The sequence below is a fragment of the Podarcis tiliguerta genome (genome assembly GCF_965153285.1).
Source record: "Podarcis tiliguerta genome assembly, chromosome: 1".
Lineage (NCBI taxonomy): Eukaryota > Metazoa > Chordata > Lepidosauria > Squamata > Lacertidae > Podarcis > Podarcis tiliguerta.
The window spans coordinates 77,906,692-77,921,863 of NC_139534.1; the positions used below are offsets into that span (position 1 = coordinate 77,906,692).

The window sequence follows — 15,172 nt, forward strand, 5'->3', positions numbered from 1 at the left end:
CAGGTTAAGAATGGACCTCCGGAACGAATTAAGTACTTAAACCGAGGTACCACTGTACCCACATATCTGAGAGTAAACTCCATTTAATTCAATGGGACTTACTTCTGGGTATGCGCATACAGAATTGCACCGTATGATCTTTTTTAATAAACTCAAAAGGTATCCCAAATTAACTGGGCAATACTTCTTTTTTCAAAGCTAATTTTTTAAAAATATAAAACTGCACTTTTATGCCTCCTCTAAGGTGGTACTTACCATGACACATACATACACTGTCTAAAAACATTGGGCTGGATTCAGATGTAAAGATGCAACACTAGTTGACCCGAAGTCTCATTGAAATCAATGGGACAGGTCTGTCATCCCATAATTTCAGTGGGAACTAGTTTCAAGTGATGGGAGGGAGGGAGGGAGGGTTTCTTCAACTATTGTTTTGTCATAAGCAAATGTATACAAATGTAATTGATTAAAACTAATTTGCTTTCCATCAGAGTAAGTTTTCTCTGAACAGATGACAACCCTACGGAGGAATGGAGATGGCTGTGTTTAAATATTCTTAATTTAACAAAATGGTGATACTTAATGAAAAAGCAACTGAGAAAGAATAGTCAAAGACAAACAATGAGAATTGTTGCATCCATCTAATTTACACGTGGACATGCTGTGATTTATTATATCATATGCCCTTAACAATGGATTATAAGTCTAAAACACCTATTAGCAAGTATGTTTGGTGAGACAACTGGTAAAATATATACATACAGCGTAACATTACTTTCCGAGTCCACATTGATCACGCAGTCATATTTGTTAGTTATTTAGTAGCACTATGAACACTGACTTGTCTTCTTGGTTCTCCATCCTTTGCCCTCCCCACAGAGCATCCCTTAGTGTCCTCTGCGTCTCCTCTGGTTCTTGCTCGGAGGCTTTAGCAGGCTCTCTCTGTACTTAGTATTTGTATGGAACAGTCGGACCATATCATGGTCTTTGTTATCCAACACCCGCGGCAAAAAGAGAGAAGATTTCTGGGTCCGACGGGTTTTGAAGCTTCTTCTGGGTCGTCCTTTCCCATTGATGGAGACATACCAGAGTCTCTCAGCGCTAGCTTTGCGCCTACCGCTGGCTCCATTGGGCACAGTCCGGTATATGCGGGATGCATACGTATTATAGCCTAGCTCGTGAATCCTTTCCACAAACTCACACTCAGCATTGTAGGTTTCCTGTAATGTAATGAGGAGAACCATCAGTTCCAGAAATCCAAAAGAAGAACTAATGGCTATTTCAGATCAAATGTAGCTGTCTTCATGCAAGCTAACAGTGGCACATAAAAGAGGGTATAAGTCGGGACCTCCAGGGATCAAAAACTCTGTATGCATGCAGAATCAATTTGAAAACTATTCACACAATTTAAGCAAAACTAAGGGCTCTGGCATGTGACCCCAAAAAGTTGCCCATGAAGTAATGTGGACCTGAGGCTGAAAATTAGCTTCTCTACTTCTGCTCTGGAGAATATTAGACATGCTTAAATTCCAGCAAAATCAGCACTTGTAGAGATGTCCAGTTCAATAGTCCACTGACTAACTGTCTGTAGGGTATGCCCATTTCCCATAGTTTCCTTCATCCGCTTTGTAGCTCTCCACATATTTTACTTCTGTTGCTCAGAGCTCTGATTCCCCTGGAACTGGGAGCACGGCCACTGGCTACTCTCCTAGCATGATGTGATTGAAAAGGCTACAAGAAGGGAATTATCGGTTAGCCCAGCAGAGGGAGTCAATAGGTCCATTCTTCAATTGTACTACATCAGGGACCTCCAGGTAGACCCCAGCTGTGAATCCAAGGCTGCAAATCTCACAAGGATAATGCATAAGAAAAACACTAATAAAGAGAAGTTTAATGAAGCAATTGCAATTATTTTATACAATGGTTTTCTGTAGGCAAACAAGTTGCCTTGTTGTTGTTGTTGTTATCTGTTCTTCAAGCTAAGGTCCCAGGATGGGTTACAACATTAAAACACAACATAGCAAGGAAGGCAACAGTGTCAGAAGACTAAATGAAGCCTGAGTGGCGGCATTCAGACTTAATGCTAAACCATACTTTGCCATTATGGCAACAAGGCTGGGTAAGGCCTGGGCTCACACACTGCTCCATGCCTTCTCCCCTGTTGACATGGACATGGGAAGATCAGACATTTTGCTTCCGTTTTCAGCTGACCACAGTTATAGTTATTAGGGAAAGCTGCCTAACAGGATAGAGGTCTATGGAGATATGGCAGAGTTGTGGACAACTCCTCATATATAAAAGAACTGTAGATCCTCCCCTAAATATGGCATATTTATATATCTCTTTGTGAAAAGTGGGTTGTGTTTGGCTTGGTGGGTCACAATTTTTGTGGCCCTCCAAGTTGAAGGATAAGTGCTGAAAAATACCTATTGCTGATAGAAAGTTGAAGGTGGAAACTGCAGATGAAAAATTAACAAAAATAGGTAGAATTTTAATTGCTACTGTTGACCTAAATAATTATTTTGTCAATGTTTCATGAATCAATGGCTTGTATAAATTTATAATCACTGAATTGCATTGAATTATATTGTGTGTATGCATTTGGAGATATTTAAAGATGCCTAAGTTACCAAAACCAAAAGAACAAAAGCCTGCCATTTGCTCTTATGAGGAAAGTTATCGTCTCTCAACCTGACTAATTAAAATTTGTCCTCACAGATGCAGTTTGGCCTCCAGCAATTAATCAGCTGCTGCTCTAGCTAGTTCACCCACTGATTCTAACATCTCATCTAGAGTATTGGTTCCAGAACATTTCTTCCCATGGACCATTTGAAAATTCCTGAGGGACCACTCAATGATTTGTTGGTCTGTTGTAGCAATTTTAACGCGCTGTGCTAGATGCTGTATGATTTCTTTAAAAATGTACTTTTACAGACACTGAAACAAAACTGATGGGCCACCAGGGGTCCAAAGAGTAGTTTAGGAGCCCCTTGATCTAGAGCACAAGAATCCCTAATGCTTGGGGAAATAATTGGGAAACTCATATGCTCCATTCTGAGGTTTTTTTTTGGGGGGGGGGGGGAGTTGGCTAACTCTGGAATCCAGTAATTAATTAACTAATGCAGCCAACTCACATCCATGCCATACTTTTAAAGCACTCCTTATAAGTGGTATAGTACTTTAACTGTCATGGCTTCCCCCAAAGAATCCTGGGAATGATGGTTTGTTAAGGGTGCTGACAGTGGCAGTTCTGTGAGGAGTGACCTAACATCTCTCAGCCACATGTTGCACATGGGTTATTGAGAGGGAAGATGGGGTAGTTTCCTCATCTTAACACTACAGATTAATGTTTTTCTCTTACTTTTCTCCCAGTTCTCTCTCTCACCCCCCCCCCCAACATTGCACTGGGTTCCATTAAATAATATGCACGGTAAATGTGTATTAAAACCCTTCTTCAGCCTTCCTTATCTGGCAGTGCAGTATCTCTCAAATCCTTATTGTAAAGTATCCTATCATATACATACCAGGAAGTCGGATTAAAGTACAGAAGGGTAATTGGAAAGTGTTGGAGGAAAACTTCATTTCATTTGCACATTCTTTCCGTCTGTTAGCAGCTTTGGTGCTGCACCTCTCTGCTGTGTTAGATCCCAACTTAAATTACTTTACGCACACTGGGAGCCCATTCATAGCATTGTGCAAATGGGACTCCCATTGACATCCCCAGGAGATTTTTCTTTTGAGAAACCTTCCTAATCACAATGTGAATTGTAGACTTCCTTACCTCTTTACACTTATTCACCTGAGTGAGTTACTTACAGTCTCTAAAAGGATATCTTGACATGTAAATTTATGTAGTTATAAATCCTTCCAGCTCTCTCTCTTTCTCTCTCTCCCTCTCTCCTTCCTTCCTTGGCTGATCAGCAGCACACATGAAAGGAAAATGAGCATGCCTGGCGCTTACCATAATAGTTTATCTAGAGGCCTCCAAGCATTGGCTACTTAATCCCCACATTAAAACCAAAGGACATATTTCTGTTCTCTATAAACGTTTGTACATAGACACCAGTATTTGCGTCCTTTGGACTACAATGGTATTTAAATCCCCATTGAAAATGACTGGCACTCCAGTGTAGGATGCTTCAGTTTCCTTGCCATAGTTAAGATGCGTCTGTTGTAAATAGCACTCACGGAAGCATAAAGTCTGCCTCTTTTGTTCATGGCCAGGTATCTGCCGGAGAAACAGCCTTTGATGGCAACAATTCCAACGTCCACTGCAGTAATCTCAAGGATGCCTAAAACAGAAAAGGAAGGCTTTAGCTTAAGGATATACAATGTTGTACAATGAATTATTATTATTAGTAGTATTATTAGTATTATTATCATCAACAAATTTTATAGCACTTTTACATCATGAACCTCCCATGTTTACCTGCAGGTAAAACCACTTGTTGTCACTGGGACTACATACTTGTCTCAGATATGTGCTGCCAGGCACACATACCCAGAAGCTCTGGGGGTCACCGTATTGCAAATATGAAACCCAACACTGTGATGAATGAGGCACCCCAGGGATCTTTGCATCACCCACTTAATTGTTTTCATAATTGACAAGTTGCTCTGCAAAGTGATTTGTTTCATTTCATTTATTTATTTCATTTGTATCCCATCTTTCCTTCAAGGAGCTCAAGGCGGCATACACAGTCCCCCCCCCCCCCACATATTATCCTCACAACAACCTTGTGAAGTAAGTTAGGCTGAGAGCAGATGGCTGGCCCATGGCCACCCAGTGAGCTTCACAGGTGAGAGAGGATTTGAACCCTGGTCTGCCAAGTCCCAGTCCAACACTCTAACCACTACATCACACTGGCTGTCAGGAGCCCTGGTTCCGTTCATCCTCCCAATAAGTTGATGAAGTTGATTATTACAATTCCCACAGAAGTGAAAAAATGATGCGGAGAGGCACCAAGGCTACGGACTGAATCTAGAACTGAGCAAGAATTGCAAACCTGGATCTCCCAGAGAATGGGCTGTGTCTTCAGCTGTTAATATTAAATTGCCCAAATGCTACTTCCATCTGGGAAACATCCCGTTTAAGAGCACCATCTCACAAGATACCTGCATTCACGACTTAGTTCATAAGCAAACCCTTTTGTATTGGAAAGAAAAGGGGAAGGGGAAGAAAAATAAAAGCATGGGAATTGTTTGAAGCAAACTCTTGCTAGTAAATCCCCAGCTGTTTGATTGAGACTGAACTGCCTCAGAAAAAAGAAAGATCTGACATTGAACTAGAGGGCCACCTAATCCTATATGTCTATAAAAAGTTTAAATCCCCTTTAATGCCTTTCTTAGGGGACACAAGGGTGCTTGACTTACTGAAGCAAACCACAAAGCTGCCCATTTCGGGACAATGCTTCGGCTGAGATCTCCAGAGGGCAAAATGGAGTTCAGACGAGAGGCTGAAGCATCTTAGAAGCCACGTATGGAACCATGAATGGAGTCTGTCATTTAGAAAGTCAGCGCAGCCCTTGCAGGGAAGGACAATGTGGCAGTCTAAGCCACATTCAAAGAGTGGAACTATTTCAGACCATCAAAGGAAAGGGTCTCATCGCCCAGACAAGTGAAACAACAAGAAAGCCAAAGGTATGCATGTATCCCGGACTGCTTCACACATTAAAGAGCAACCAACTCGTGTTTCCCACTATGTTAACATCCAAAAGAGAGTGTGCAAGCAAGCCTGGCTCTCTGAGCAGAGTAGCCATGTGACACATATTTGCCTGCTTGCTTCCGTGTGTGTTTTAAATGCATTCTGCATTTAAAGCCTAAGACTCACAAAGCATTGTACAATAAACAGGAGAAAACACAACATGTAAAAACAAATAACTAGACATACGTTTTCAAACACTTGTCCATCACATTCATGCAAGTCACATGATGGTTTTAGACATTCCACGGAGTGGGGTGGGAAACAGATTTTATATGCACGCTGAAAAAATGTTATATGTGCGGAGACCCAACAGATAAGAAAGCACTTAGGAAATGCTGTCAGAATAATCAAAATCATTCACACACATATTTATTATTTTCATTTCAGATCATGACACCAGTAGTTTAAAAGCTTGTTGCTTTCGTTACTGAATTTGTTATCTCATGTACTAAGAAATTATTCCTGCTTAAACTCAGTTAAGGTCTTTTAACAGTTTTTGAAAAATACTGCCTTCTCCTTCACAGGAAGGATAGTGGAGCTATTTTGTACTCTCTTTTGCACTGAAACTGTCTTATGGCCAGTTCACCTGCATGTATGTACATCACTCAGAGCATCATCCTATACCGGCAGAGAAGCCTCAAGACTTGGTGTAAGTCCTCTGCACTGGCAGAGCATAGAAAAACATCATTGATGTAACTTCGGGGATGGACTGGCAAAGCAGAGATATGCTGGCAAATCCCCACCACTGACGCAACTCTGCTAGTGGAAGGACTGGAGAGTGGTAGCAATGGGGGCATGTCAGGCCAGGAACAACCTCAGTCCACACCTTCTCCCAGTCCACCTGCAATGTCATTACATAGAACAGGATTCTGGCTATAGCCCCATTCCTATACAGTGGTACCTCGGTTTATGAACTTAATCCGTTCCAGAAGTCCATTCTTAAACCAAAGCTGTTCTTAAACCAAGGCAGGCTTTCCCTAATGAGGCCTCCCACCGCAGGTGCCCTTCCACCATTTGGCTTCCATTTGTAGACTGAGGTAAAGTTTGCTAACTGGAACACTACTTCTGGTTTTGCGGAGTTCATATACCGAATAGTTCGTAAACAGGGCAGTTCTTAAACTGAGGTACCACTGTACTAATAATGTGAAGAGGGACCATGCCTAGACAGGACAGGGAGAATGGACCACTCTCCATGCTGCCAATATCATGCAGCTTCCCCATGCTCCATCCTGACATGTCCGTGTTACAAGTGGATTTCTGAACCAGGCTAGCCCTCTCTGTATGTAGCCTTTTGTGCAGGTTTTCAGCTTCTAGTTGGGCTTTCATCCTGTATGGATATTTTTAATGTATTTTTCCCCTTGGTCTTTATGAATGTATGGGTTCCTTGTTTTTGTTTTGTTAGCTTTTTGTCAAGTTCCTTTGAGCTGCCTGTGGCAAGAAAATGATACTAATAAATTTAAACAATAATATGAATATGAATAGGAGTCCAGACTCAACGTGTGGATATCATGGGATGACAGCAGAAATGAGAAACCTGCCTATGGGCTTGATTTGGCCTGCCAGGCTGTTCTGGCCAGGCCAGTCACCTGCCCTGTAATAAAGTCACGGCTGGACCAAACAGGGATTTACAGCTGATCATTGTACAGTTGCAAGGCACTTTCAAGCCATGCTTTCTGTTGAAACCCATTCAAGAGATTGTTGGGGTTTCAAAGCACAGCATGGATGCCAACAATAAGCTGGTGGTCGGTGCTTGAATAGAGCCCTGCAAAACTAAAGCCCTGACAATCAGCTGGAATCAGCTGCACTATGGTTTTCCCCTTCAGGGACCCTTTAAAAATGTTCCATTTTTAGGAGTATTTCTTCCTCTACTAAGTCTTCAAAGGGGTTCCCAGTACAGGGATCCTCTTTGAGGGTGCACTTCCAGCACCAAACAGGTGATTGGCACTAAAGACGCACCTTCAAAGGAGGTTGCTGTTACCAGGTGACCAACAAAGTTGCTCATTGGGGTGTGTTATAAGATTCTGGCCCACCAGCTCCCTCCAGCTCCCCACCTCTGAATTACTATAATGAGCTCTACATCTTTAAGGTTAGTTCAGAAGCTGCAGGCAGCACAAAATGCTACAGCTAGGCTGTTGTGTGGGGCTGTCTACTGTGAGCATATTACACCAGTTCTAAAAGAATTCCAATGGCTACCTATATATGCTGCTGAGCTAAGTTCAAGCTATATATATAAAGCTACATACAGCTCAGGACACAGATGCCTAATGGAGAGACAGGGCCTTCATGGTACTGACACCCCATTTATAGAATTCCCTCCTTTCTCAGTTATGGCTAGAGGAAACTCTTTTTAGTTCCAGATAAAGACCTATTTATTTGTCCAGGCTTTTCTGTGAGGACTCCTGAATCATTTGTCATTATATTGATAGATAAATAGATGATAGATATAGATAGATAGATGGATGATAGATAGATTAGATAGATAGATAGATAGATGATAGATAGATAGATAGATAGATAATGATGATGATAGATAGATAGATAGATAGATAGATGATAGATAGATTAGATAGATAGATAGAGGATAGATAGATAGATGATAGATAGATAGATAGATAGATAGATAGATAGAGATAGATAGATGATAGATAGATAGATAGATAGATAGATAGATAGATAGATAGATAGATGATAGATAGATAGATAGATGATAGATGATAGATAGATGATAGATAGATAGATAGATAGATAGATAGATAGATAGATAGATAGAGATAGATAGATGATAGATAGATAGATAGAGGATAGATGATAGATGATAGATAGATAGATATAGATAGATAGATGATTGATAGATAGATAGATAGATAGATAGATAGATGATAGATAGATGATAGATAGATAGATAGATAGATGATAGATGATAGATAGATGATAGATAGATAGATAGATAGATAGATAGATAGATTAGATAGATAGATGATATAGATAGATATAGATAGATAGATATAGATGATGGATAGATAGATAGATGATAGATGAACCAATTTTCTTCCTGCTTGGTTTGCTTTAACATACATTGTGCATTTGATTTGAATGTAACCTGCTTTGGGATTTCTATGGTAATGAAGAAGTAAGACATATTTTAAATACTGCTCCTTCTGTGCATATATCCTTTTCACCCAAGTCACATGTGACTGTGGGTAATGTGCTGACAATATGCGGGCCTAAACTGGCTGCCAGAATGGCAGGGCCATAGAATTGCTTGGCACTGGGATGTGACTAGATGCTAGGAGAGGGTATATTTATTAGCTATCATCCTTCCTCACGTTTGTGAGTTCAGCAGAGTGCTAGCCCTTTGCAGCTTAAAAGGCAAGCTAGATAGGCTCGTTTTAGCCTTTTAGTTTAAGAAATCCAGGATGATTTAAGGCAAACTGGATTCTCCTTGTATTTCCCTCTTTTCTCCCCCTTAAAGCAATAATCAAACAAGCAATATTTTAACAGGTAGAAATAACATTTACTCACTCAGAATACTTGTTGAAGAGAAACAGATAACCACAGCTTTGTTCAGGCAGGCTTAAAATGGTAATTCAGTTACAAAGACATACTTAAGTCCAGCTTAAGATGCAGTCCAAGCATTGGAACTCAGACCCAGCAGATGTTCTCATGTTGCTGGCAGAGCAGAAAGAGATGGAAAGAGAGAAAGAGGGTGTGCCCAGGCAGGTAGGAGAATATATAGCTATGCCCTCCTTCTGTCAGGGCACAGTGGGAGTGTCTCTCACAGGGTTCATTCTAGCAAGTTTACAGGAAAACTTGGTGAGCTTCAGCTCCTATCCTGTGCCTATCTAGCAAAATCGTTGGCTTGGCTGCATTTTAAATATCCCACAATTGGCACATTCACCATTGTCCTATGGCATCACTTGATGGTTTTAAGTTACTTGTGTGATCTGCCACCACTGAAAAGTATTGTGCTATTAAATCTCTGTCTGAAGTGTTTGATCAGTGAGGGCTGTTTCACACATTCAAGCTGTCACTTGAATGAGTGCCACCGAGTGGATGTATGTGTAAATTTACCCATAAGTAGATTTTCTCTTTTTCTCTGTGCAGGTGAACAGCAAGCATTCAAGAAATGATATTCCTTTTCTTTGAGATCAAAGGAAAAAAGATTGGGTAGGCATGTGTCAAGAGGGAAGCCGCTTTAAACCAAATTAAACCATTGGCCCATCTAGTTCAGTACTGCCTGCATTGGTCGAAAGTAGCGTTCCAGGATTTCAGGTGGGAGCCTCTCCCAGCCCTACCTGAAGATGCCTGAGATTAAACCTCTTGAAGAGATTAGGACTGATTCACTTTCTACAGTACAATTCTATGATGTTGTGGTACAATGGAGGGGTTATGCTGTACACAATTCACCAAGATTTGAACATCTCAGTGAGTTTAATTCTTATTTGCTTAATCTGTTTCATTTAATCTGCTTCACTTATATCTGCCCACTATACATTAATTGAAATATATTTCCTCTTTCCAGAGAATCTTGAGGAACCTTCGTGAAAGTTGTATACAATGAATATAAGCTGGTCATAGCAGAGGATAGGAGATATTGATAGCCATCTTCAAATATCTCAAGGGCTGTCACATGGAAGAGGGAACAAGCTTGTTTTCTCCTGCTTCGGAGGGTGGGACCCGAACCAACAGCTTCAAGGTAGGAGATTCCGACTAAAGATCAGGAGGAACTTTCTGATGGGAAGAGCAGCTCAACAGTGGAACGGACTCTCTCGGAAAGTGGTAGACTCTCCTTCCTTGGATGTATTTAAGCAGAGGTTGGATGGCCATTTGTCAAGGATGCTTTAGTTGAGATTCCTGCCTTGCAGTGGGTTGGAGGAGTTGACCATTGGGCTCCCTTCCAATTCTACATTTCTATGATTCCATGATCCAGGTATGTGATGCACATAGTCAGGTGTGGCAAAACCGAGCCAAAGCTAAGCTCTTTTAAGTCCCTTCGATGTGCAGGAGTTGCTAGAGTGCTTTGCTTTGGCCTGAACTGCTTCCACTGAAAATTACTGTGCTGCCTGAAAGCACTGCTTGAGATGACAGTTATTATGCCACCCCTGCATCCTTGCCACCGAGTGATGGGTGTCCATGTCTGAGTGCGCCCTGACTTCTGACTGCAATGTTCCTCCTTTTGCACAGGATAGTCTTTAACACAGGCAGCCTGCCTTTGATAAGCAAATGTGCCCATCCTACCATGTCCGCAGCCCATTCAGAAAATGTGCCCTAACTCTCCAAAGACAAATCAAACAAGGTGAATAGGAGGGGAAGGGAAACCAAACAAACAGGCTGAGATGAACAGACGGAAGTGTGAAAGTCATCTTGACACATTATTTACAAACCAGCCACCTCCCTCTCCAGGATTAGTGCTGCAATCTGACCTGGTGTCATAAAAGGGAAGAGGGATTTGAAAGCTGGTCCTGGGAACTCACACCTTAGGAGAGGGATAAACTAAGGGGCAGTCCCCAGTGGATCCTCAACTTTTGTCAATCCCAGAGAGCTTCTCTGCTTCTTCTAGCACTGATTCTCCTCCCCACAGGGATGTATATTTGGAGAGATGAGGAGGAGTGACCGGAGAGAAACAAGTTAAGTCCAGGAAAGATTTCCAGGAAGAGGAGGAACAAAAGGGAGAGGAGAGGAAAGTCCTTTGGGCTCCCACCCGCTCCTCTCCTTTTGGGGAGAGACAAACCTGAAAAGACCTTTGCTGGGGATTCTTGGCAGCCCCTTCCTTTGTGCCCTTTGCTTTCTGTCTGGACAGACAGAGGAACAGCATAGTCTGGGGGTAATTTTAGAAGCTGCTTTCAAAAAAATATATTCCCCACTCGCATCATCCAGAGGCAAAAAAAGAGAAAAGGATCTCAGCCTCACTAGTCCTAGTCATGATGGAACTAGCCTTCCATCCACACCATCCATTAAAGCCCTCATAATAGCCATGGCTTCCACCCAAAGAATCCTGGAAACTGTAGGCTGTTAAGAGTGCAAGAGTTCTTAGGAGACCCGTCGCAGAGCTAAAGTTCCCAGCACCCTTCCTACAGTTCCCAGAAGTCTTTGAGGGAAGCCATGATGGTTAAAGTTAAGGTGTCATAAGAGTGTTTTAAATGGATGGTGTGGATGTGAACACACACACACACACAGAGAGAGAGAGAGAGAGAGAGAGGTTTGTTTCCCATTGTGTCTTATGTTTGGCTGCAGAGAGTATTTGATATGTAAAGTGCAAGGCAGAAAACAAAGAAAAACATTAGAAATTAAATACGTGGAAGCAAAACAGCCACAATTCTTAGACTAAGACTTGCCACAGAAACAGATTTTATTTCCAGAGCGGTAGTGTTGGTAATCTCTCTCTCTCTCTCTCTCTTCTCCCTTTCTTTCTTTCTTTGCAGCAAAACCAACAAATGAGTCTCATGGCACCTTAAAGACCAATACAGTGGTACCTCTGGTTAAGAACTTAATTCATTCTGGAGGCCCATTCTTAACCTGAAACTGTTCTTAACCTGAGGTACCAATTTAGCTAATGGGGCCTCCTGCTGCCACCGCACGATTTCTGTTCTCGTCCTGAAGCATAGTTCTTAACCCGAGGTACTATTTCTGGGTTAGCAGAGTCTGTAACCTGAAGCATTTGTAACCTGAAGCATCTGTAACCCGAGGTACCACTGTACATTTATTAGTCCACTGCATCAGTAGTAGCCACTGGAAGATGACTGACAAGCACAAGAACATAGCTTAAGAAGAGCCCTGCCAGATCAAGTCAGTTGCCTGTCCAGCCCAGCATCCTGTTCTCACTGGCAAACCAAGAGGCAGAGTATAATCACTGAGGCTAGTATATAACCACCGACAGCCTTTATCTTCCATGAAATTGATCTTTAACCTACTTGTTGTGTTCCTTTGAGGGTTATATTTATAATGTCTTCTGGGCTGGTTGCTTGAGGGTGGGTGGGTAGAATAACATTTCTAAAATTTATCCCTAAAAAGACAAGCACTGCCAACCATCTATCATGCACATTTTTTCAGCCACTACCTTATACGGAAGCTGGTGGTGATTATCCAATGGCCAGCAGAAAATACTTTGCACATAGTCAGAAGCATGGTCTTGTTGCCTTCATGGTTCTCACTTGCCCTGGCCAGACCCTTTATCCCAAGCATCTCTCTGTACAGGTTGCCAATCATTGCCTAAAATTTCCAAGGCTCGACTGGCAAAGCCAGAGAATGCCTGCTTTCCCCCCATTGTGTACAATAGGGACTGTTACTCCCCTACGTTTCGCTCAAGCTGAATTGGCAAAAGTCAACACATGCTACGGTATGTTTCCGGAGGTAGGTGCGAATGTTTATTTATTCTTTTTCAGCGTGCCCCCCACCCAAAAAAAGGGGGGGCTTGAAGCCTCAAGCAGGGTCTTTAGCTCAAATTTTATTCCCTGGCTCAAATAAAGCGAAGGTATTGTTACAACATATCAAGATTGCACAAAGGACGGGACGGGCACGGGGATTTCGACAAATGTGGAGTTGGAAGGGACCCTGAAAGTCATCTAATCCAACCCCTTGCAGCGCAGGAATCGCCGCAAAAGAATCCCTAACAGATGGCCGTCCAACCTCTGCTTTAAAACCGCCCGCTTTGATCTGATTTTTTTTTTTTAAAATCTCACCTTGGGTGAGAAATTTCTCGTGGGTAACCTCTCAGCGCACACGCCTGATCCCTTTTGCATGCCTCTAAGCGGCAGCCTTTAACTCTCGACGGCTCATGGGGTTCATCGGGCGGGTTTCTCCAGGTGTCCCGTCACCCGGACCCGTGGCCGAGGAGGAGCCGTCGAATCGCCGAGAGGCGGCGGCGAGGCCCGGACGTCGGGGCTGAACGCGCCTCGATTTGGGAGCCAGATTTGCGGGGGGGGGGGGAGCTGGCTTCCACGTCGGGTCTCGGGGAGCTCGGCTAGCGGGTGTGTGTCGGGCAGGGGGCCAAGCGGTACTCACTGAAGACGCTGTTCTTCTCCAAGGTGCCGTTGATCCTGCCGTTGGCGTGGATCTGGAGGTGGTACTTGGTGGCGCAGTAGAGCTTCCTGCGCCGCGGCGCTCCGCCGAGATGCTCGTAGACGCCGCCGCGCCCGCCCGCGTCTCTGCGCCAGCGCGGGTCGCACGACGGCCCTCCCCGGGCGCACGGGGGCCCCACGGGGGCCCCGTCGGCCGCCGCCGGTCCGGGGGAGCCCCGCGCCGCCTGCAAGGCGCTTAGCAGGACGAGCCAGGCGGTCACCATTGTGGCATGGCGGGGGCCACAGCGGCGCTCAGCTCCGGGCACAGCACAGCCCCGACGGGCCCATCAGGGAAGAGCGCCGGGCTGCAGCGGCCGAGGCAGCTCTCCTAGGTGGCCACCGGCGCGCCGGGGCCAATCGGGACGCATGGACGAGGCGGCCGCTAGGTTGTGGTTCTCGTCGGGCGGGAGGGGGGCTCCTTGGCTCGCTTGTTTGTTTGCTTGCTTGTTTGTTTCAATCCAGGTCGGTTTCCTCGTCTTCCTCCCTCCCTCCCTCTTCCTCCTCTCCCCCTTCTTAATTGGTTTTAGATCTCTTTAAGTAAATAGACGTCGTCGAGGAAAGCAAACTGGAGAGGCCCAGCTGTTTGGATTAAGTGGCGGTGCTGCGATCAGGGCAGTCTTCAGGGCTCCAGAATGACAGAGAGAGAGGGAGGGAGGGAGAGAGAGAGGGAGGCGGGGGAGGAAAAGGAGGGGAGGGAAGAGGAGGTAGGAAGGGAAACGGGGGGCCCGAAATGCCAGGAGAGAGGCTAGGGGGACATCGCATTAATCGACGGCTCGTACGTAGGAAAGGCGCTCCCGGCCACAGGAGACTGATCTGATAATAGCGCAAGCGAGGAAAAGAGACAAGTCCCGGGTGAGCTTCCAGACCGCATCCAGGATGAGAGCGCACAGGCTCGCAGCACCGCGTCCAGCCGCGAGGGCGCGCGCATCTACACGCGCACGCACGCTCCCGGGTGGCCTTTTGCAGAGCACCACATCGCCCCCTCACACCCACCCAGCCACCCACACGAGGGATGGGGCTGATGGTTTCCTATCTCTCTCCCCCCCCCCCAAAAAAAAACCCTTCAACTCCTAACTGAAAAAGTGATTTTGCTTCAGAAAATGTCTACCTTGACAGAAACGCGCTCCTGGTGTCGGGCACCGGCTTTTCTTGATCCCCACAGGCTCACAATGCGTGACAAGGACGGACGACTTGGCGTCCAAATACACGTTTAAAACGAAAAGGAAGAATGAGAAAAGAGGTTTGGACAGCAGCTGAAGAATCGGGGGGGGGGGGGGGGAGAGAGAAACCACCAACCACCAGCAGCATTCAAAGATTTCACAGACAGCCTTTGGTGATTTAAACAATTTCCTTTTGTCTGGAATGATGAAAGGAAACACTTTTTGGTGCATCAATCAATTAGCCAAATTTC

At 44.3% G+C, this 15,172-nt stretch overlaps 1 protein-coding gene across 1 annotated transcript; it reads right to left on the minus strand.

Moving 5' to 3' along the window:
- Positions 1-400: 400 nt before the first annotated feature.
- FGF3 (fibroblast growth factor 3) lies at positions 401-13,993 on the minus strand. The gene is made up of 3 exons (XM_083443963.1): positions 13,706-13,993; positions 4,189-4,292; positions 401-1,220 (listed from the first exon to the last, which is right to left on the minus strand). Exons 1-3 carry the CDS (start codon positions 13,983-13,985, stop codon positions 888-890), a joined length of 717 nt encoding a protein of 238 aa, XP_083300089.1. The 5' UTR covers positions 13,986-13,993; the 3' UTR covers positions 401-887.
- Between the last annotated feature and the right edge of the window lie 1,179 nt (positions 13,994-15,172).